Genomic DNA, 24,698 nt, shown 5'->3' on the forward strand with positions numbered 1-24,698 from the left:
ACATGTTTTCAAATGACCTTTCATGCTTTAATTTTTGTATTTTTTAATTTATTCTTGTTAAGTCTAGTTTAAACCATAGCCTGATTCTTTTTTCTATTTTTTTTAAACATGTATTTCTACAACAGAGTATTAGGGCCACATTTCCCATTCCACAAAAGCAGCGATTTCCTCCAAGTCTGCCTGGTTCCTTCTGTGGAAAAGCTGCAATTTCTTGCATATTCTTTTTAAACTCTTTATACTTGTGATAATGTGATGCTGATGTGCCAAAAGATTTAGTATCTCCTTGTTTGTGAAACCTATCTTAAAGTACATTTCTACGAACTGCTCCACGGGCTTCATTTGAAAAACTCATTTATTAAATATTTTCGACTTTATTCTCGTAATGAATTCAATATTTATGACTTTAATCTCTGGGGTTTAAACTGGAGCTTCCAGAAAAGCTACCGTTTAATTTGACAGTTCCAGTGCACGCGCCAGTGTTCGCGGCCTCTGCCATTGACAACGCTCTCCACCAATCACATCACACACATCTTATTTTCAACCAATCACAAAACGCGTTGTTAGATTTTGGGCGGAGACTTTAAAATACAAAATTTTCCGGCTACCCTTCCTTCAACAGCATCTACACCGAGTAGTTTGTGAAGTTTTGTTTAACTAGCAGTTTAAATATGTGTTTTTATGATTTGAAAGTACCAGTACGAAAGAGTTTAACCTTTCATTTGAGACGTAAATGCTGTCTGCCCGGTCGTTTGATAGCTTGTTTGGCTTTTATCAGAACGTAAACTAGCTAGCCACTTGTTGATATCGCGAACATATTTGTTTACATTTAGCGTAGCTAGGCTAACTGCTAGTTTCCCCTGCATCACTTCTAGTTCAAAACGTGTTGATGAGCGAGTGGTTGGTGCTGTTTATCTTTACAAACATTCACACAAGTCGGAAATGTCGCTTGATCCGCAAGTCAAGACAAGTTGTTAATTAGCTGTTAATAAACATGTACTCATCATTATTCTAATGTTTGAGGACGAGAGAAGTTTAATCGAAGATGTGGTCAATTTGACGAATCTGCTTCGACTGACGGAGCTCAGTCTGCAAAGTGTGGGACAGAAACTAAGGTGAGCTAACCGGATGACCCACAGTCACACAGTGAACCAGCTGTTCTTCGCTACAACACAACTTCTTAACTGAACCAGTTAAGGATATTACAGAGAGTTAGTATGATGCTGTATATGACCCCATATCCTCCTGTTTTGATTGTTCTTCACTGATTTTTCTGTGTACACCATCTGCAGTCAGTCAGAAGGACATGATGGTAGAGAGGTGTCTGAGCAGGAGAGTCCTGATCTTCTGAGTGTACAAGACCTGCAGACACCTGATGTTCCTCCATCCCCGTCAGGCAGTGTTTGCCAAGAGAGGCCTCTCAGTGGGACAACTGAGAGACGAGCCCTTGCTGGCAGTCTCAGCCCACCTTCCGCCAACTCTAAGGTGAGAAAGAGAATATTTCAGAGTGAAACAATAAGAGACCACCATCTAGATATACTTTACATCACCTATCACATTGGACCTCATGCCACCAGAACAGATTTGTTCCTAAGTGTCTTATACAAGTCATTTAGGAGAACTTTTAAATTTTTATCTTGGGTACAAACATGATTTGCGAGTGTTGTATGAGTCATGTGCAGTTTTTCTCTAATAGATTGCACATTTTATTTCTTTAAAGTGATTTTGAGTTTAAAAATCTGATATAGATTATAAATGATAAAGACAGGGAATGTTAAGATAAGAGTGCAAAAATGTCACGTTACATACCAGATGTGTGCAAGCCTATAACAATGGTAACTGCTTCCTTTACCGAATACATTGTGGTGTTGATAATAGAAACCACCTCTTTTGTATAGAGTGCATTTACATAGGGTAATTGCATCAGTAGCAATAGTCCGAGTAGTGATACAATTAGAGATGGTTTTAAAGGTTGTACATTTTATGAGGCAATGTGTCTGTGCAGCAATATGGATCTAATATCCAAAAGATAAATAAACAAACCACTATACACCCTTCCCCTAAACAAACACCTCTGATCTACATCTGTATTCTTCCTTCCTATACAGTATTCCTCATTCAAGGCCAGCTCAGTAGAGATGGAGGCTTTCTCTACAAGGAAGAAGGGGGGCTGTGTGCGTCAGGAGAATGCCTGTCTGTCCATGCAGGATGAGCAGCTCATCAGCAACCTTGATGCAATGCAGTATGAACTGGCCACTTCCAAGTCACAGGTAAGATGCTCAACTCTACATGTATGATTTATGTAAATAAAGGTGCTCTAATCTTTATTCATCTGCTTCATCTTTGTGTGCTGCAAATAAGTAAAGCAAGAAGTTCTTTGTTTCATTGTTTTGTTAAGACATTGGAAAAAGATCTTGCTTTGGTTTGTTGTTTCTTCGCTCAACACAGAACAACAAAATAATATAATAGAGATATTATATCTAGGACTGAAGTGCCCTTGAGCAAGGCACCTAACCCCCCTGCACAGCTCCCCAGGCGCAGTAATGTGCTGCCCACTGCTCCTTGCATGGTGTGTTCACTTGTGTGTAAAAAAAGGATGGGTTAAATGCAGAGGTTGAATTTCCCCATTGTGGGATTAATAAAGTAATCTTCTTCTTCTTCTTCTAGAACTATAAATAAACAGAAATTGTAGTGGTTACATAATACTGTATGTGTTTTCTTTTTTAGATACGCCTCAGAGGCCCCAGGGCGGGGGTCAATAACAGTGTGGCAATCATGAGTGAACAGATCCGTCAGCTTCAAGCAGAGCTGGAGACTCGAGCCACAGAACAAAAGTAACCCCAATGACCTCAACATAGAATACCCTAGTTGTTATGTATATAATTACATGGCTATTTATACAACACAGGATAATGAATTGGTGTTTAGATTGTGTAATGTGCTATGGGGTACAGTCAACCAATTATAATACTAGAATTTTCTACAGACCTTTTGACACCTGTTAATACTCCTACAGGGGAATGTCTGATTGTGGCTTTTATTTATTGCCTTTTACCTTCACCTTGAAACTGTGGCACTAACCTCTGATTAACCCTGTGGCTTGAATATCCTAACAACCTGTCTGTTTCCCAGGGCAGCAGAGCTTAGGGCAGAGTGCAGTCAGGAAGCAGCAGCTCACAGTGACATTTTGGTGGCGACTCTCACCGAAGAGCTGAATGAGCTCAGAGAAGAGCTGGACAACGAGACAGCGCTCGGCAAACGGTGATGCTTTATCTTAGTTTGAGTTCTTCCCACAATTTAATTTGATTAGAATATAGATTACACTTCTTCTAACATTTTTGGTAACACTGCCTCTACCATATGATTTTTTTTCTCAAAATTGCTCCTGATACCTGTCATATTTAAATATTTTAAATTGAACTAAATTAAGGGATTGATTTTGACCTCAGGTTGAGAAACCTTATCAGATATTTTATGTCTTATTTGCTTTCACAACATGATGGAGTTTTTGTTCAAGTACTTATTTTCTACCTCATCTCTTACAGGGCTGAGCAACAAAGAAACCAAGCACTTGAAAATGCAGAGAAACTCAAAGAAGCCTTCAAAGATTACAAGGCTACAATTACAATTAAACTTAAGAGGGTAAATTTGATCATTATTTAAGTATATATTTGTTAGGGGTGTCACAATTTCAATTCTAAATCGATCAAAATGAGCTTTTAATTTGAACCTTCAAAAGTTAGTAAAAGTAAACTTAATAAAATATCACCATATGGCTGGTGGTGCCTTATAAAATCATATGGAAGTTGTGTTCCTAAAGATATATATTTTTAAATGAATGACAGTAAAACCAATGATCTGTTGTTGAGCTTAATGAATCAAGACTCAATAGTATAATTTAACAATGAAAATGTTCAATTGAAAATAAATTTCAACCTTAAATCAAAATCAGATGAAATCACAGATTTGAAGAGTGGTGACACCCCCAGTATGAATAAATTTTTTGGAATATACATAGTTGCATGTTGATACCAAAAATATGTTTTTATTATGTTTTTCAGGTGACGGAGAGTGAGAGCAAACTAAAAGAGAGTCTTATTGAATGTGACCGAGAAAAAGAGGAGTTGGAAATGAAGTGCACCTTGCTGGAGAGAGAAAAGGTAGAACAGAGCCAAACAATCAGGTATGTGAGATTCGTTGTCTCATTCCATTGTATCTGTGCATCATTTTCTTCATTTTTATGTTGAAATGAATTGGAGGATTCCTGATTTATCATATCAAACAAAGTTTTCGGAGGAAATAGCTTTGATTTGGTGGTTAAAACATTTTATCGTCTGCCTCCCAGCCAGCTGAAGGAGGAGGGGAGGCAGGCCAAGTCTGCAGCTGCCAGCCTTCAGGCTCAGCTGGAGGAGGCCGGACGAAAAGCCTTACACCTTGAACGGCATCTGACAGAGCGAGGGGCGGAGTTCAGGGAGCTGGCCTCTCTGCGGAAGGAGCTGGAAAACCTGCGGAGCATGACCCAGAGCCAGGAGCAGAGGGTGACCCAGAGCCACAGAGAGGCTGAGCAGAGCCAGGCGGAGCTGGCCAGTCTGGAGGCCATCCTAGTCCTGCTGCACCTACGAGAGGTGGAGATATATATTTATATACACACAGTCACACAATTTGTGCTTTCATGTCACCTGATTTTGTTATGTCTCCCACAGTGCTTGACGTAAGGCATTGTTACATCATCAGTTTTGCTTTTTGCACCACAGTAACTGTCCAAAACAAGTTGCCATATTTATCACTGATCTTGTGCAGGCTATAAAGTGTCATATGTTGTTTTTATTTTAAAAAATTTCAGGGTGCTGTGGGGGCGCTGTGTGTCAGGCCTTGCATGTTTCCTCCAGTGGACTATTCAGGAACTGCACACCTACTGAAACCAAAGCCAGGTCTGCTGACAAACCCCTTGTGTACTTAATGGTGCATCTCAATAAATCAGAATTTGATGGAAAAGTCCATTTCCAGTAGTTCAAGTCAAATTGCCCCAACCAAGTATTGAGTACATATTCATGGACATACTTTTCAGAGGCCAACATTTCCATATTAAACATACTTTTAAAAATTGGTCTTTTGTAATATTCACATTTTTTGAGACACTGAATTTTAGGTCTTCTTTAAATGTAAGCCATAATCATTATAATTAGAAGAAATTAAATAAATTAAAGGCATGAAAAGTTTAATGTGTTATTTCCACTTTTTAAATTGAATTACTGACATCAATAAACTTTTCTATTATATTCTAATTTATTGAGATGCACCTGTACATTACATTTAGTGTTATGTAAACAAAATAAACAGGTGTGAGTTGTTGATTTTCTTAATTCAGTTTTGTCCCATTTATATGCATCTAAAGTGTCTACCTCTTCTACAATTTCTTTTTAATCATATTGTATATGTGGTGAAATAATTTTTGGATTATTGGAATTTAATATATATACAACCCCGATTCCATACCAAGAGTTGGATGCTGTGGAAAATGTAATAAAAACAGAATGCAGTGATTTGCAAATACTTTGCCACCTACATTCAGTTGAATACAATAGAAAGACGAGATATCTCATGCTTTTTGGAAATATATACCCTCATTCTGAATTTGATTGTTTAATTTGAATGGTTTATAAGTAGAAAAGCTGCAAAGCCGTGCACACTGCCTAATTTGCAAAAATAAATTTATTTGCAACTAGTTTAAACAACCTGTTGATGGTGCGGAAATTAGTTTGAAGCTCTCAATCCACTCATCCCTCTCCAGATATGTTGTTGTGATTAAATGGAAGGTTGTTGTAATACATGAAATGATGATATTTTGTGACTCAATCCCTGCAGGTGAAGGCTACCAGCAGCTGCTGCGAGCGTTACAGTCGATAGAGGCTGAGCGGAGCAAACAGAACAACCTGGTCGATCGGCTTCAGGAGCGTCTGAGCCGGGCCCAGGAGGAGATCTCCACCCTGCAGAGCTCCATGGCCCAGAGAGCCTCGCACTACCAGAGCCTCCACACGGAGCTGCTGGACAAAGTCAGCCAAGCCACTGACACAGAGAAGGAGGTAACTGTCTGATCTTCTCTTCCTTCAGCCCCTTTCATAGTCTCTTTTCTTTGTATTCTTTTTTTCTTTACTTTTTACCCAGCCTGATTTCCTGCTTGATATAGACAGTTTGTTAACATTGTGAAGGCTGCTGTGATACAGATTGACTCCAAGCAGGAATTAAAACTAACAAAGAAGCAGATTTATGTTATTAAGGGCACTCTTTCACTACCTTCGGTTATACGGCAAGGCTCTCAAGTGCAGGGGTAGGATGCAGCAGGAAATCACTATCTGTTGGTCCAGACAGTGTGAGATGCTCGACTGTAACACGTCACGAGTTAGTAGCACCAGGTTCCAGTTTTGTCAGTTGTGTGTTCACTCATTTGGATGTTTCTCTGTGAGGAAACAAATAACAAAGAGTACTATTACAAGAGCTCTTATACATAAGAGCTGATCATGTTTTAACTGCCCAATAATGGATAAGTCTGTCTAATCTTGGTAAATGGCCCTTTTGATGGACATCCCTCCTTTGTACTCAACTGTGTCACAGTTATTTTTTTAGAGCATTGATAATTTAATATCAGTTTCATGGTCATGGGTTTGTTATTTTCATGTGTTTTGCAACAACCTTCTCATTCATAAATAATACAATTAAATCATTTTTTTAATGAATACTCATTTATATTTTATTAAGCTTTGGAACTAATTATTGGTTCTTACTTTTTTAAAAGTCTTTTAATCTCTTTTTCACTTTAGTTGAAAAGAAAAAGTGCACGTGTGGCTTCACTGGAGAAACAGTTACAGGAGAAAACCTCGGCCTACAGTCAGGCTGCACTGACCAACACTGATCTGGAGAAACAGCTACTGGTACGACAAGCTCACACCAACATGTTTTGTTTTGTTTTGATCACCTTCTGTATCCTTTCCGTGATAACTTCATCAAGAAGCCAGTTGTCTTTGAATCTAACTGGACTTCTGCCCTTTGTGATATGTGTCAAGGATCATAATTTGTACATGCACATTTTTTTTAATTCCAGGAAAAAACCAGCAGCCTTCATCATTACCAGTCACTGCTGACCAAAAAGCAAAAAGAGTATCAGCAGTCCTTGGAGAAGTGTAAAAAATCTCAGTCTCAACAATCCACGGAGCAACAGCACACAATAGAAATGGTGATCTCCAACACTGTCTGTCCACTGAACCTTGTTTTGTTAATACTTTTATATTTCTACTTGTTTAAATTGTAAATGGTTAACACTTTTTTATATTTTTTACTTGTTGATTTGCTAATAGTTTTCTTATATTTCTAGTTTATACTGCTGTTTACTATTTATTGTTATTTTGCTATCCACTTTGCTGCTGTAACTCTTAGTGGGACTAATAAAGGAAATCTTAATCTCCTCACTAATGCATCACAGAATGACTTAAAGCAACTACAAATAATTTTGTATTGTTATGAAACAGTCTTAATGTAATATTGGTGCCTCTTCATGACCTACATAAGAAAACAAGACCATCAACAATGTTTGATTTTAATCTGGTTTCTTTAAAACAGCAAAAGTGCTATTATCTGTAGTAAGTAATACAGTGTTCTATTTCATTCTTACTGACCACCAGAGGCGGTGCTTTAAGCCCTGGATATTCCATCCCGGGCATGCGTAGGTCGAGTAGTTATACCAACAAAGTCACCTGTGACCCCTGGATGACCCGGGAACATCTATAAGTTCCTGTGTCACCAGAGGATCTGTCCCAACTGGATCTTCTCGCGAAACTGAGAGATCCAAGTGACAGAGAACTCTGGCGGTCACCCAGAATTCATAGAACCGTAGGTATATACATAACTCTCGTTTTCTCTCCTCTGCAGCTGCAGAAATCGCTGAAGGAGACTCAGTGTCGGGTGTTGGAGATGGAACAGGAGCTTGGCTCCCTTCAGAGGGAGCGAGATGAAGTTCAGGAAGAAGCTCTCCTGCTGCAGAGCTCCTTGGACCAGCTGACACAGGTCAGGACACGTCTTACCCTATGTAGGCTCATGTTGGTATATCTTTCTATCTTCTCTGGGTAAAGCACAGGAACCATTTGGGGTAAAGGGCACAAAATGTATAATTAAACCCAGGAGTATACTGTTTTTATTTTGATTTAATTACAGCAGAGAGAGGTTGAAATGAGAAACCACGAAGAGTTGCTGCAGAGTTTCAAAGAGCAGACGTCACAGTCTGCAAACAAGGTTTGTGCAAAGACCTTTCCACAGATGAACACAGAAAACATAGATTTAAGTCTCCAAAAACATCTGAAAGAAAGCATTACCTCCACCATCCATAACTTCTGTTCATCATCAGGTGTGTGAACTGCAGTCATCTCTGTCAGCCTGCAGAGATGAGCTGAACTTATACCTGCAGCAGATGGAGGATGTAAAGAAGAACTATGACAGTGAGCTGCAGAAGAGTAAAGACAAGGTACAGTGTTGCATACGGCAACCACTAGTGTTAGCACTCATTCACATCTTTGATCTCACCTGTCTTGGGTTGTTTATGCAAAGCCTCCTTCTCAGGCTCATCCTCTCGTCTGCTCCTCCCTCTTCAGGTGTCGTCTCTGCAGGAGAAGCTCCACGCTGCCAGTCTGGTCTGTCAGGGCTCCAGTGAGCAGAACCTGCAGCTGCAGCTTTCTCTCCAGCAGCAGCAGACCATGCTGACTGAGAGCTCTGCTCGCATCTCTGAACTGGAGGAGCATCAGAGCCAGCTGCAAGAACAGGTCAGTTCGAGGCTTTTAAAAACTTTCTCAAGTAATAATTCTGACCCTACCTTCTGAATGTTGCAGCAGAAATTGGGACCAGGCAACGTTTTTTCAATTTTCTATTGTCCAATTCTGGTGAGCTGTCCAAATTGTAGCCTCAGTTTCCTGTTCATAGCTTACAGGAGAGGCACCCGCTGTGTTCTTCTGCTGCTGTAGTCCATCTGCTTCAAGGTTGGACGTGTTGTGTGCTCAGGAATGCTCTTCTGCAGACCTTGGTTGTTATACGTGGTTATCTGAGTGTTAGAAAAATTGCATGAGTAAACCTTGAAAATTGAATTATCTGACACCAACAGGAAAATACCTCACCAATTATTTCTGCGCAGTCTTTGATGGGGAAAGGATGAGCTGGAGACGTCCGAGTTCTCAGTTTAACATAGTTTTATTACAATACGTCAAGAAATGTGAATTACAGAGCTCTGGGATTCACTTTAGGAATCAGTTTAACTGTCCCTGATACACACAGACAGGTTTCAGGTCATGAAGTCTGAAAACCTCGTCTCTACTCCTGCAAAAAAACCCAGTTTTACACTAACATAGTTTAATTATATCATGAAGGTAGATTTCTTCCAGGAAGTCCAGCCTTCCCCCTCCGCTGATTCGCCAGTCTTCTTTCATACCGTCACACGTCAGGCCACCTGTGCAACACAATCACTGCTGCCCAGGACAAGGCCTTGTGACCTGCTAACAAACTTGTTATGACGAACATACTGCCTTGTTATGACCTACAGAAATATAACAAGAGCCCAACTATTCTTCAATATCTACATGTTCTTTTAAAGGTTAAAAAATATAAGACAGACAATACTATTTTTTGTGATTATAGAATCTTAATTAGTTTAAGCAAATGGAATATATGTAATTAAAGTAATCATAGTTTTCTACATCAATATTAACACACAAACACAATCAATGTATCAAAATCATATTACCTGATTAATATAAATGCATAGAGATAGACATTATCAAGGTTTAGTGAATTACGCATGCATAGTGACCTGTGATGACTGTTGGGAGAAAAATCACAAAGAGGAAAAAGAGAGGAAGACAGTAACATTTCATTTTCAACAAGTATAATATTCAAATTATTCTAACAATTGTCCAAATTTTAGCCTCAGTTTCCTGTTCATAGCTTACAGGAGAGGCACCCGCTGTGTTCTTCTGCTGCTGTTGTCCATCTGCTTCAAGGTTGGACGTGTTGTGTGCTCAGGGATGCTCTTCTGCAGACCTTGGTTGTTATACGTGGTTATCTGAGTTACTGTTGAACCAGTCTGGCCATTTTCCTGTGACCTCTGGCATGAACAAGGCATCTTGTCTCACTGGATATTTCCTCTTTTTTGGACCATTCTCTGTAAACCCGAGAGATGGTTGTCAGTTTGTGAAATACTCAGACCAGTCCGTCTGGTACCAACAACCATGCCACGTTCAAAGTCACTTAAATCACCTTTCTTCCCCATTCTGATGTTCGCTTTGAACTTCAGCTTCAAACATCAGTTAACGAGCAGTTGTAATGCTGTCTAATAAAGTGGCCAGTGAGTGTAAAAATACCATGGGGTAAGCTGTAATGTTTAATAGCACTAGCAGGAATCCATTGTTTTTTTAATTTCAACTAAGAAAAATCAACGCATTAAAGGGATAGTTTGGATTTTTATTGTATGACTTTTGTGTTTTAATGGGTGAGTTCAGATTGACCCAAATTACTGTTTTTGTCAATTGAGTCTGGTGGCTTTTAAGAGAGCATCAAAAATGGCATCTGTTCCCAGTGTATGAACATGGATGTCTGATGGTGAGGCTTTAACAGCACATGGCTTTGGTTTTGGTTTGGTAATAATGCAACTGTCACCCTAAGGCCCCTATCGTTTCTCTTCATGTTGTGTTTCATTGGTGTGCACAGTGTTAACAAACACATTTTCGGTTAATCAGGCATCACAAAAGAGTTTGTGGTGATTTTATGGCCTTTTCGGTGCCCAGGGGACAATTTCTGTTAAATTTAGAGAGCTGGTGCGTCTTCCCTGTTCACGGCATCAATAGTTCTCTCTATCTCTGTTGGTCACACAGTGTTGCATAATAAACAGCCGTGAAGCACACTACCTTTTAATAAAACTTTTATAATAATAAGTTATGTGTTCTAAAATGTTCCAAAAACTTTTTATTTGGAAAACATGTTTTGTAACATTTTGTATTATAATAATATTATGATAATAAGAATTAAAACTGTTTTGAGTGTAGAGGGAAGTTTATCAGTGTCTCCAGCTCTCTCTGGCAGCAGTAGGTCTCATTAAGTTGGACACAATGCTAAATTATATTCACGGAGCAGCACAGTATCTCGCCAAGGTTTTTCTGAGTTTTTGGCTCAGTCACAATGTTGGCATAATCCATTTTCACTTTGTTAGCTTCAAGGCAAGCTTTGTTAATTGTCCTCTCTTGGCTTTGGAACATCTAACGATGGTGAAGTGAGGTTTACTGGGTTTTATGTGGCAATGAAAACTTATTTTAAAATGTTTTTACACCCTCAATTCCAAAACAGCTGGGAGGATATATAAAATGTAAATAAAAACACAATGCATCAAATTCAAAATTCAGTGTGTATATTTACAAAAACAAAAGTTTATCATGTTGAACATTAAATAGTAGAGGTGGGGGAAATAATCGATTTAAGCATAGTATCACGATATTTTGCGTGGCAATATTATATCGATTCATGGCCGCCAAGTATCGATATTTATTGTTCGAATTTTCACCGTTTCCAGAGGCCGCAGCGGGCTTACTTTTAGGAATATACTGCCGACACTGGAATCATAGGACACTAAAAGATCTAAGGAATCTATAGGCACCATGTGCGCCAAGATATTGTGTTGAGAAGTTGTCAAAATAACGCTGCAAAATTACGATGGTTTTATCTGCATGCTAAAGACACTGGAACCTACATAAACAGCAAAAGATAAACCTAAAGCAACAACATGCAGATATATAAACTTACTGGAACAACCTAAGGCTGGGCGATATGGACCAAAAGTCATATCCCAATAAATTTAGGCTGAATATCTATGTACGATATATATCCAGATATTTTTAGTGAGAGCAAATGTTCAGTCAAAGAAAAACGTTTATTTAAATGAACATAAATATTGTATAACAACAGGAGAACCTTTTTTCAAATCAAAGCTCCATAAAGTGCACATTTAAATAAAAAAATATATCATGAATAAAAATATATCTTAAATAAAAATAGCCTATGAAATAAAATAGGCCAATCCTTTTCTGAAATAAATGTATTTATATGAGAAAAGTATAACGAACATTACAAAAGAACTGAATATGACAAACCCTAGTTAGGGCAGCATTTATACCAATAACAACCAACATATATCACAAACTCGAAAGAAAATGTTCTCACCGCTTGAAGGGGAAACTCCCGTTCGAGCTTGTGATTTATTTTATAGTTCAGCACATTTTAGCAGCTGGTTGTACTTTCTGTCCTTCACAACAAACGGAGCACAACGGGCTCCTTTCAGCAAGCCGAGCCGCACAGGGAGAGAAACGTGGAGCGTCTCTGTGCATGAAGGTCTGATCATCTGAGTACAGATAGGGGAATAGATTGCCTTTAGGGAGGAACTGTATATTTATTTTTACTGTCTTATAGTAGTAGGTCAGGTCTACCCTACAAGATGAATTTCTTTTCTGGGTCAGGGTTTTTATTTACTGTTTTCCTGTATTCCATGTGGTCTTTAGTTGTTTTACAAAAGAACAGAAAAATGTAATGTTTGTTTACCTCCAGAGGCTTCATGTTATTTGTGATATCTTAGGATCGTCTGGAGGGAAATTCCTCAAATGTGCTCTTGCACTCTAAGATCAGATGTCAGAGGCCAAAGGTCAAAGTCCCTGTTACATCACAAAATATGTTTTAGGCATATGTGAACATTCATTGCATGCTTAAAAAGTAACAAATGTGATTGCTGTGCAGTCGATTTTTCAAATTGCAACTGAAGGTGGACACTAGAACTTTTTACTTTATCTGAAAAATCAAGTTCAAACTAATCCAAAGTAAAAGAGAATTTGTTCAAGCTAACCTAAACTTTCATCTAATCAGAATTCTCTATTCAGTTTGAGCAGTCAAAATGATGGTAGCCTTACAGATTAGCCCAGAAGACAACTACTAACCCTGAAACTTTGTGTTCTGTCCTGTTCCGCTCGTCATCCACCACAAGCTCACTGATTTTGCAGATTGGGTTTCAGTTGATTGTCATTGCACCATGTGAGGAAGTTCTCTATCAGTCCTCTGTACTCCTCTGTGAAAATAGTCTCTAACTGACTGGACTCTCACTGGAAATTATACCCTGGAAATGTCAATAAAGGGATAATTTCCATAAGGACGCTCGGTACATTTTTACTAAATTCCTTCAAAGTCTTCTCTGCATATTGATATTCAGGGTTCATATGGGTGCTTGAAATCCTTGAAAATGCTTGAATTTTAATGTTCTATTTTCAAGGTTTGAAAATTGCTTGGATTTTGGATGAAGTGCTTATAAATGCTTGAAGTTCTTTATGTGTTTCTCTTGCAATCTGATATATCCATCTAATTTATAGATAATCTCATGTTTAATGTAAGTACTCATTTAAAACATGCCATTTACAGCAGTTGTAAAGTACTGGAAAAGCTCGAAAATGGACCTTGAAAGTTCTTGAAAAGTGCTTGAATTTGACCACTGAAAAAGTATTTATATTATAATATTAAAATATTTTTTTATGTTGAATTGAAAAAATTTGATTTTATTATTAAACAAATTAACATTTATTACCACATAAACAAACTCAAAAGTACCGAAAATTGGTACCGTTGAGTACTGGTACCGATTCCCAGGTACCGGGTATCGGTACCGTATCGGTTCAAATGTGAAAGGTACCCATCCCTATCAGGCAGTGATTCTAGTTTTGTCAAAAATGAAGGTGGATGCTCATGTTGTGTCTGTCCGCAGGTGTCCAGTCTGGAGCAGCAGCTGGAACGAGCACGGGCCTCTCTGCAGGCTGAGGTGAGCAACAGAAAGCAGGAAACACAGGGGAAAGAAAAGGACCTGCAGGAGATGAATGAGCAGAACGCACAACTGTCACAGTCTGTCAGGTAAGAACACCTGTACACAGCAGAGACACTCACATTAGACTCTGAAGAACAAAGCAAACTGGATTTAAGATGCATCATTTTTTTAGTAAGGGCAAATTTTGAGTGTTTTGATTTTAGGACCATAGTTGTGGACTAACCAATATTTTGAGTCATTAACTATGTCATCTGCTACTGCCCTAATTAAAAAAAACTTGGTATGTTGAATGAAATGTAAGTACCACAGAATACGATAGTTTGCTAACTCTGCAACACACTTTATTTTATGTTGAAACTGATTAGCTTTATTTTTTTATTTATTTAATATACACTAGTGATGTGCGTTTGGAAGAAACCTGCCAACTCGAGCATCTATAACGTTAACAATCAGTTTATCGACTCCGGTATGTATGAAAACATGCATACATGGGCAAAATAAAATATATATATACAGTACTATGCAAAAGGCTGTTTTGATAACGGACACTTTTATTTTGAAAGGACGAAAAGAGACTTCCTGTCGATCGTACAACTAATTTAAGTGAGATTAAAGTGTAAAGATAAAGTCAAGGAGTTCAGTGTTTTATGTTTTAGCCCCCGAAGAGGCATGAAGTTAGTTTTCACAGTAATCTTCATATTTAAGTATTTTTTGTGTTTTAAAAAGGTTTTGGATAAAATTAAAGATAGTAATTTATGCTAGCAATTTGCAAACTGTAGCTTTATCCAACTTAATTCTCAGCTCATTGGCTTATTGACGTACGGCCGCAGAACTGAACGCTCAGTTGGTTTCAGCTCAGTGAGTACTGATACACAGTCAAAGATAAAATAAAAATATACACAGATCGATTAACAATTCCACGTGATCGACCAAATTCTTAACGACCATTGATCGATCATCGATTAATTATTCCCATCCCTAAAATACACACTGCATTCTGAATTGAATACATTTAGTTTTTTATGCTTTACACAATATCCCACCTTCTTTGGAGTCAGGGTTATATTACTGAATCATTTCAACTATTACATTCAGTACATTGGTTCACATTTGAGTCATTTTTTTGTTTGATTGTAATTCAATATTTTTCCACAGAAACAAAAGCACCATTTACAGGACTTATTTCTAGAATTATTTCAGATGGTTATCCGACACTGAAGGGCCACTGTGTAAAATGTGAATAATAATTTACAAAAACAACTTAACAAAGACTAAATATTTAATGTTCAAACTAATCCTGTTTTATAAAACAGGATTATAAATCATCGCAATCTGTTTTATTTATGTGTCCTGACAATTTCCTGACCTTTTTTGGAGTTGGGGTTGTACACTAATTAAAATAAAATATACATATTATATTACCTTACATTACTGCCTGTAAATCCTAAACACTGCTCCTTTTGACGCAGTTTGTATGGGGCTTTTGTTAATGATTATTTTCTGAAAGAACATTTTTCACAAGCATGCTCTTCTTCTTGACCTGCAGCAAAGACAAACGTCTCAGCAGTCTGTGAGACAGTCTTATGATTACACCACATCCAATTTGTCTGCAGGCATGAACCAGCCCTCCCCTCCCCGTCCCCAAGGCTCATGAATATGTGTATATAAACGGAGATCTTACTAGTTTGAGACTGGGAGATGGAAGCAGGACGGCTGGTTAGTCTGATTTTTGTAACATGTTAAAAAGCTCCAAATCTGAACTATGCTGGTTGTTGTAACGTGCCATGTAAAGGCAAGTCTGCTGAGCTCAGTTAGGCGACTTTAATAACAGTCCTGAAAGGATTTCCTTCTCTCTAAATCCACGATGGGAGCCGTGCTCACATTGAGGTGAGGACATGGAGATGCTGCATGCCCCCAGCTGCGACAACTCTACAATGTGCTTTTTTTTACCCCTTCTAATGTACTGATTATTGTTTAATGTGTTTTTTCTCTTTCTGCTTTCTGCAGCCATCTGACATCAGAGATGACAAAGTGTCGTGGGGAGCTGGTGTCTAAAGACTCGGAGGTGGAGCGTCTGAGGAGGGATGTCAACGTCAAGACTTGTCAGATCAGCCGCATGGATGAAAGCCTCCAACACACCAGGAGGCAGCTCGACATTAAGAGTGACATGGGTAAGTTGATAAGTTTCATTGCAATGCTTCTGTTATTTTGCAGAGAAAAGACAATTGAAGCCAGAACTATACAACTTTAAAATCAGTCAAACTAAGATTAGGGTTGTCACGATACTAAAATGTTCAACTCGATACCGATACTCAGGAAAATATTCGATACTCGATACCATTTTCGATACCACAAGGATCAAAACAAAGACCCCAAAATTTAACAGAAATGTTTTTATTAACAAGAAAAATGCAACATGTAAAAATTAACAGAACCACAGGTTAAATATTTATAATAAAAAACAGTTGTGCAAAAAGAAACTGCAGCTATGATAACAAGCTTCAGATACTCGATACTTTTGAAAATGAGTATTGTATCCAGATACAACGTTTTAGTATCGATACTTTTTTGAGAATCGATACTTTTGACAACCCTAACTAAGATCATACATATCTAAATTGCCACTCTCTATGTGTACTTACTCTCTTTCTTTCCCTTCTTGCCCCTCCCAGTGATAGATCTAGAGGAGAAACTCCACCGCTGTGAGGCCGACAGGCTCCTCTGTGTCCAGCGGGTCCAGATCGTGGAGGGACAGCTCCAGGTTGTGCAGGGAGAGTTGGCTGAGACTCTGGAGCAACTACGGCAACTCCGAGACGTCTTACAAAGAACCCAGACTACTGCAGACGAGCGGCAAGCCGAGGTGGAAAAACTGACTGTCCAACTTAGGTGAGGTTACGCCCTCATGTGAAATTTCCTTCTGCACACAGAGGCAAAGGACGAGTCTCAGATGGAGACGACGTCCCTGTGCTGTTGCTCAGATAAGATCCTCTGCTGGATCGTCACTGTACATGTGTATCACATTCCCCCCAACACACACAGTCACGGAGCTTGTTATTGTCCCAGTGTTCCACTTAAAGACACAATGAGCAGGATTGTAGACTCATACAAAAACGCTCCCTCTCAGTCATCACTTCTGACCCACTATAAGTGTGAGCTGGTGTGTGTATCTGCAGAGAACCTGCCTTCTGCCTGTTTTTTCTGTTTTCTTTTCATTCTGCTGAGTTTTGGATGTTTTTAGGTGTGGCCCGACTGACTCAAAGCTTCATTGAATTCTCCTGTCAGGACAGAAATACTGTGTCTGTTTTTTAAGTCTCACACTTTGATTGTATATCTTGTGCATCATTTGGTGGCGATTGTTTTCTTCTCAGACGAAGTAATGACATTGTGTTTACTGAAGGAATTATTATAAGTTATTACCCAAGTTGGAACTTTTGTAATGTTATGACATTTGTTGTGATGGATTTACACACATGCTCTGGTTTGTGATGTAATGGTTTTCTATTTAAAACACACCATTGACACAGAAAAAAAGTGTGACACGCTGTGTGCAGCTATTGTGCGTCAAGCACTCAACTGGATGTACACTCATGAATGTGTGAATCATTTTCTTATGTAAAAGAAAAAAACGTGATGCTACATGTTTGAGTTCATTCTTCATTAGTCACTCATTCAGTTAGGACAAGTAGATTTCTTTATTGTTACTGTTTTGTTAAAGCACAGTGAGCAAAAACATTCAGATAGACCCTTTAACCCATTGAGGCCTGAAACGCCTGTAAAACCTCTGGGCGATTTTAAAATAAGCCCCTAAAACCTGAAGTTTTTCTGGAAATTCAACAGAAGTGTCAACGCTTCTACTAAATAATAGATTTTTCAGCCTCTGTAGCAGATAGAAATGAAATTCTAAAAGTATTTGAGAGCTTATACAAATACTATAAAACGACGTATCCGCTGTCCAGGCTTCAATGGGTTAAAGAAGAACATAACAGTGGTCATGATCTAGTGCACAGTCACAAGCCCTTTTGACACACAATACAGCACTAAAAATACGCTCAAGTCAGTCCTTTGTCACATTGTGAGTACTCAAAGCAAAGGTCAAACCAACAACATGTTCAACAATAAAAAAATAGAAAGTCCTTAAATCATGTTCCCTCTGCAAGAATAACACCCAGTTAAATCTGTAATTCAGACAATACTCCCAGTTGCTCAGTGTGGTAACAAATGTCTGTGTGTGTGTGTGTGTGTGTGTGTGTGTGTGTGTGGTTTAACAGTGAGACCCAGAGGGAGTTGGAGGAGAGAACTCATGAGATCTTAGATATGGACAGTGCACTGAAGGAGAGACAGGGGGAGCTCCAACAGAGAGCACAGCTGGTACAACACACACACTAACATATAAACAGTATATTTCATTTCATTTCATTTGTACAATATGTTTTGCTGCTTCATTTTTCTTTTCATTTTGTGTTTTTGATTTCCTTTCCCACATCTTTGTCCTCAGCTGGGTCAGCTGGAAGTGGCCATCAGAGAGCACAAGCAGGAGATGGAGAGGAAGGTGGAGTCCCTGCAGCAGAGCCTGGAGGCCAGAGAGCGAGAGCTGAGAGACGCACAGAGGGAGCTCACTGACAGGAACATGAAGGTCAGAATGAGAGGGTAAAACACATGAGGGATGTGAGAAAGTTTTTCACTTACTGAAAGTTTAGTGCAATGACTTTACATGAGAATAGGAGGAGAGAATAGATTGTTTGGCAGCCAGCAGCAATGTGCAATAAATGATATAGGTGTCAATGTTTTCTGTACTGTATTTTTGTTTTATTTTTGATATGTAACCTTTGTTTTGCATCAAAAATGCAGTCAGTGTGTCCACGGCTATAAACTGATCATTCAACAACAAACCACTGAGAAAACAACTAACCAACACGATACAGTTTTGTCCGAAATCTTTACATCTTTGCATTGCACCAAAATGGCTTATATTGATTTTTTCATAATGGTATACAATTTAAATATTTTTGGCAAAACCTGAAGATTAGATGAAAAAAATATGTAGATTACATAACATGACATAACATAAAACTTAAAGCAGTTACATAAAGAACCTTTTTAAAAGCGCTATATAAATCAAATGTATTATTATTTATTATTACATTTATGAAATTATAATAAAATAAATAAATATAAAATCAGATAGATATAAACTAAGTAAATTATTTTAATTTACTTAGTTTATATATATATAAAACTGATAAATCATTAACAAATGTATTCAATAAATAAATACAAAAATAAATGATAAATTGAGTCACAGATTTTAGTGAATATGTCCTCTGGTTACCGTCAGCTGTAATATGAGATCTGGGCAGCATACAGTATGAAATGTTAATTAAACACACAGTCAAGCCCTGATTATACAAAGGCTGTGTAAATGTTTGCACATCTTATTTTTGCATTTATATTGCGTTCATAAAACTATAAATTAAACGTTTTTATGTTACAAAATAAAAGCTATTAGAAATCATTATCTGGTGTCGTATAATTCCGTAAATGTCGTAAAATTTAATTAATATAAATAAATAGTCAGAACAAGCACAGCAAATTGAGAATTCATAAATTAATTCAGACACTTAGCTTAAATTGTGTGTCATAATGCAGATCATCAAACTGTAGTTGATTTATGTGCGTATTTGTGGTGTTAGGAGTCCCAGGAGCTGCGTGTGTGTCAGCAAAAACTTCACACTTTACTGGAAGAACTTGAAGAAAGTCGGCGTCACTGTGAGGCTTTGACCAGAGAGCTGCACGCCACCAAAGAAAAGGTAAAGTCACAATATTATTATTTTAGGATTAAAGGGTAAAAATAAATAAAGGGATGACTTGTTGAGACAGACATTTTTCGCTCCGTATATCTGCTGCACTACTATTTTAGGCAATTTTGTGTTTGCAGGAGGTCCGGCTGTGTGGCGTGGAGGAGGAGCTGGCTCTGAAGGAGGCACGCTGGCTGCAGCTGGAGGCCGGGCTGCAGAGCACGGTCTCCTCTTTAGAGCAGGAGCTGGAGCTGGAGAAGGAGCAGCACAGCAAGGAGGTACAGTAGCTACTGAGGCTTCATGAAAGGTGTTGTCTTCCTCCTCCTGATGCATAAAATCAGAGAAGACTAAACAAGTCAAGTTTTGGCTGATACTTTAAAGACTTCTTCAGAGTCTTGAACTAGATTTTAATTGGAACTTTTTTTTTCCGGTTGCAAATAGAAAAGCGACTGGTGAGATGCTTTTGTGCAGGGTTCAGTTCTTACATCCAATTGATGATCTTTGTGTTAAGCTTATTATTTGACACTTAAATATATTTAATCTGATTTCACTTCTGCAGGAGAATTTCCTGTCAGTGTTGTCTCTCTCTGCATCTACGTGATAAAAGGATTTGTGGGTTTTTGTTTGTGGTCAACTTTTCTGGTCATCACTTTTGTAACCCGTTTGTGTCCATTTTCTTTTCCTCTTTCTTTCCTTTGCACACGTCACCCACACTCTGGAGTTCCTTAAATATTCCAGCTTTAGTTTCTTTTTTGGTTTCATTACTCCCACATACTGCTGAGAACATTATTTCTGCTGATAGTTTTAATGTGTTACTAAAATCCATAGACTGTATATAAATAATGGACGTAGCCACCGTGACGTCACCCATTGGTTTGTGGACTGCCCATCGGAAGCATCAAGTTCAGTGTTACACTCGTCGCCATCTTGCGTCGCTATCTTGTTTCCTATACGGCGAGCAGACCACACGCCTCTCTACTCCTCAACCTGACTTGAGAGAAATCGCTGCTAATTCATGTTAGCATTAACTGGAGCATTAACTGGGATCTTCATTTTGGCTAGCAAAAACCAAAAACCAAATGTTCGTTACTTACCTCAGAAAAATGAACAGCGACTCCTTGGAGTGTCTGTTAGTCCAACCAAACGCTGAACAAGACATTTTTACTGAACAAAACATCATTAAGTGAAAATACAGTGAAAGGGTCAAAGTTATGAGACCAAACCGCTAAACGTCCTTTTTTTTTATATCTATGTAGCGTTATATATAACTTTATTGACAAGTTGCTGTGGATACGCATTGTTCTGCTTCTCTCCTGATGACTGCTCGCCCTGTTAGCCACCTGTCAATCAAAAGTAGCCACGCTCCAAATCATATGATTTTTTTTAATCTTCTATTTTTATCTAAATGGGGCCATTATTTGAACTATTAACATAAAATTGTCTTGAAGAAGATTTTTACTTGCAATTGAGACCAAAGTGTTGTCCTAAAAAAATTTCTGAGGTAATAAATCAAGTGAGAAGTTTTCTCATTTTGCATTAAAATGAATGGACAGAAATGTTTTGCAGCTACACATAGCGCCCCCTGCTGGAATTTTTGGTTCCTAAAATGTCTGAATGGGAAGAATTTGTATTAATATTAATAACAACAATTCAAAACCAATAACCACCGGTGCACCCTAGTCAGCATTTATCGGGGCACATCCAGCTGGCATTGTGATGTGGTGTGTGGGCTAAATAGCATAAGAAAAATTTCTTCTTGAAATGGAAATAATACATTTAAATTCAATCTAATATAAGTAAGTGCAAATTCAACAAGATGTGACCTGCTGAAAATAGTTCTTTTGTACGCAGAGAGACATCGATTGATAACTTTTTTGCCAGTATGGACACAAAATATTAGTCTTAAAGTCTAAACTATTTGGGATTACCGGATTAAATTAAAGGGACATAGACTATATTCTCATCAGAGCAGCATATCAAGCTTCATATCAGCTTTTAAAACCAAACTTCTCATCTGTCTGTTTCCCCTCTCTCCCCCCAGCTGGAGTCCCTGCAGCAGACCCGAGGCCAGCTCCTCAAAGTCTCCGAGCAGATCTCCTCCACCATGCGCTCCTCCCAGGAGCAGCTCGCCGCTAAACTTCAGCTGAGCCAGAACCAACTGGAGGAAGCCAAAACCCAGCTTGACCAAACTAAAGCTGATTTGGATTACGCCCGGAACCAAGCCAGTCACCTCCAAACACAGAGGGACCAGACGCAGAACCAGCTGGAGCAGAGCAGGATTCTGTATGAGCAGACCAGAGCCCAGAATAGTCACCTCCATGCCCAACTGGAGCAGCTCAGCAACCAGTTTAATCAAGCCAGAGTCCAGGCCGCCCAGCTCCAGACTCAGCTCCAGGCCTCCAAGAAGTCCATGGAGACCTCCAGCGAGTCCCTGCTCATAAAGGTAGAATTATTTGTGATTAAAGTTAAATTTATTTTCTAGGCCTGTCATGATAATTAATATATCGACTTATCATTCAATATATAAAAATGGACACGATAGTTTTTTTCTGGACTCAATATATTGTCGTTTACAAGCGTGACGTTTTGTGTTTTGTTTAAAGTAATGCTGCAAATGTTTGACAGGCAGTACGATTTGCCAAAAAACTATATTTCCTAAGCAGCCATTTCAGCTGTTTATATGTTATTTCAATAATAAAGCAATGTAATACATATTGATTATCTCAGTGCAATGTTTTGTTAACAGAGCCTGAAAGTCTATTTTATTTGTTTTGGTTGTAGTTTATTTATTTGTTTTATTTATCTAAGATATTTTAATATTTCTTTCCCACATTTCAATTCCAATGTTTAATATTCTCGAGATTAGAAAATTCATTGTTGTGGCAAAGGATGCACTTATTATGGTCTCATATCGTTATAAAACTAAAACAACATCGATACAACGATACTATCGTTTATCGTGATTGTTTCTGGGAAAATATATCGTCCTAAAAAAATGTGTTTCCTGACAGGCCTATTTTTATGTTACTGTCTTCCTGCAGGAGTCGGAGGTGACTCGTCTCCAAGCCAGGATCTCCAGCCTGGAGCGATCCGCCGACCGCCAGCATCTGTACAGTCACACACTCTCCCTCCCTGCTCTGCACACAGAGAGCTCCTCCTCCTCTTACTCCCCTCCTTCCTCCCCCAAAAAACTCCAAAAACCTCTCCTCTCTTCTCAACACGCTCACTCGACTCGCCTCCTCTCCCCAACACACACAAGAACTTGCTCATCGCCTCCTGCTCACACTCAGCTTCCCCCCACCTCCGCCCCTCAAACTGAGAGCCACCAAATATGCGACTGGCTGCAGAGCACCAGCATCAACTCCTCTCTGGGTCTCCCTCCCAGTCTGAAGGCCTCACTGAGGAAGGCTCTGAACAAACATCCGTGGGAGTCCCCCTCCTCTTCCTCCTCCTCCTCCCCCCCCTCCATCTCCTCTTTCCCTGACACAGTGGACCACAGCTGGCAGGGCCTCAGCGCTGCCGAGGCCACGGCGACCTCTGACCTCTCCTTCAACCCCCTCACATACATGGTGGACAAGCCAGAGGACACACACCTCAATGTGGAAGCCAGCTCCATGCAAGAGGGAGACGAGGAGCAGACGAGTGAGTCGAGGAGAGACTCTGTGAGCACCCTGGTGGGTGAGGAGGTGGAGGAGGAGGAGGAGGTGGAGGATATGAGTTCACTGACAGGGATGCTGAGGTTTGTTAATCAGACGCTAGCAAAGCAGGAGGATCCTTCTTTATGGAGCTCCGCAGGGCTGTCGCAGACTGGACGCAGCATCACACTCCAGGTAACGACCTCACCTCTGTCTGAAATATACAGTCATGGAAAAAATATTAGACCACCCTTGTTTTCTTCAGTTTCTTGTTCATTTTAATGCCTGGTACAACTGAAGGTACATTTGTTTGTACAAATATAATGATAACGACAAAAATAGCTGAGAAAGAGTTTAATTTAAGAGCTGATATCTAGCCATTTTCCATGGTTTTTTTGATAATGATTTTGGTTATTATCAAGAAAACCATGGAAAATGTCTAGATATCAGCTCTTAAATTAAACTCTTATCAGCTATTTTTGTTATCATTATATTTAATAATATTAATAATATTTAATAATATTAATGTCTAGACAAAAAGTAAGATGTAACAGTAACTTGATAACACTGTTAAGAGTGCACGGGAAAGCCTCTTGTGGCCAAAATGAGTGTTACATCAATAAATGTACACAGTCTGTTTTCACAGATGGAAAAAACGAGTAATTTAGAAAAGTAATCCTGGAAAAATCTTTTTTTTTCACTTGTTTTTAAGTCATAAACACAGGAGAGAAAAAAAACTATAACTCAAACTTTGAAAATGGATTTATTACTTGCTCTCGTACCTCTTTGCTAATGTTTATAGACTAAATCAAGAGAATACTCACATATGCAGTGAAGTGCTTGCAGTGTAGAGCTGTATGTTCATCACTATGGTACATATATTTATAGCTTCCAGAGACTGTAGTGTGGGTGTGTCACTGATGCATGTTCCTTTTTTTCCCTTTCAGAGGGATGTCAAGGAGACATGAAGCTGTGTCGAAGAGCGTCAGAGAGAAGAAGAGCTGTTTACATTGGTGTCTAGTTGAATCTATCCTGCTTTTGTGTGTTATTGAAATCAAGCTGCAATATTTTGTCCGTCATGGAAATGATGCATTTATGTGACCACTACAGTCCAGTCTGTGACATTGTTTCATAAAGTGTAAATGTAGCATTTCACGTTGTATCTTTTCCTAATAGATATTTATATAATTTTGTACACAGTTTTAAATAAGCTATGTGAATAAAATATGTTTTTATAGAAGTATTTTTATTGGTCTGCCTCTGTGATTCTCCAGAGAAACGTAAAGCCTCTGTTTGGATGTTCCCATGCTGTTGTGACTGTGGGGTCGTGTTACCAGAACAACTGGCAGCTTCCCGACCAGGAGAAAAGTTCTTGGCTCAGGACCGACATGC

At 38.8% G+C, this 24,698-nt stretch overlaps 1 protein-coding gene across 1 annotated transcript; it reads left to right on the top strand.

Moving 5' to 3' along the window:
• Positions 1-538: 538 nt before the first annotated feature.
• ccdc18 (coiled-coil domain containing 18) lies at positions 539-24,698 on the top strand. Its single transcript, XM_059345429.1, has 26 exons — positions 539-1,112; positions 1,290-1,482; positions 2,106-2,267; positions 2,725-2,831; positions 3,130-3,258; positions 3,543-3,639; positions 4,059-4,180; positions 4,343-4,622; positions 4,841-4,928; positions 5,863-6,080; positions 6,816-6,926; positions 7,097-7,228; positions 7,921-8,055; positions 8,203-8,280; positions 8,393-8,509; positions 8,637-8,804; positions 13,820-13,962; positions 15,884-16,047; positions 16,549-16,762; positions 18,145-18,244; positions 18,372-18,509; positions 19,567-19,683; positions 19,812-19,949; positions 21,713-22,114; positions 22,713-23,501; positions 24,254-24,698. Exons 1-26 carry the CDS (start codon positions 1,012-1,014, stop codon positions 24,272-24,274), a joined length of 4,464 nt encoding a protein of 1,487 aa, XP_059201412.1. The 5' UTR covers positions 539-1,011; the 3' UTR covers positions 24,275-24,698.

This window comes from Centropristis striata, chromosome 11 (genome assembly GCF_030273125.1).
Source record: "Centropristis striata isolate RG_2023a ecotype Rhode Island chromosome 11, C.striata_1.0, whole genome shotgun sequence".
Lineage (NCBI taxonomy): Eukaryota > Metazoa > Chordata > Actinopteri > Perciformes > Serranidae > Centropristis > Centropristis striata.

What these genes read in the sequence shown, in the direction of transcription:
- ccdc18 (XM_059345429.1), top strand. Translation starts at nt 1,012, where the DNA reads ATGTTTGAGGACGAGAGAAGTTTAATCGAAGATGTGGTCAATTTGACG. An exon ending in TCCAACAGAGAGCACAGCTG is followed by an intron (nt 18,245 to 18,371) that starts GTACAACACACA and finishes CTTTGTCCTCAG; the next exon opens with CTGGGTCAGCTGGAAGTGGC. An exon ending in TCACTGACAGGAACATGAAG is followed by an intron (nt 18,510 to 19,566) that starts GTCAGAATGAGA and finishes TTGTGGTGTTAG; the next exon opens with GAGTCCCAGGAGCTGCGTGT.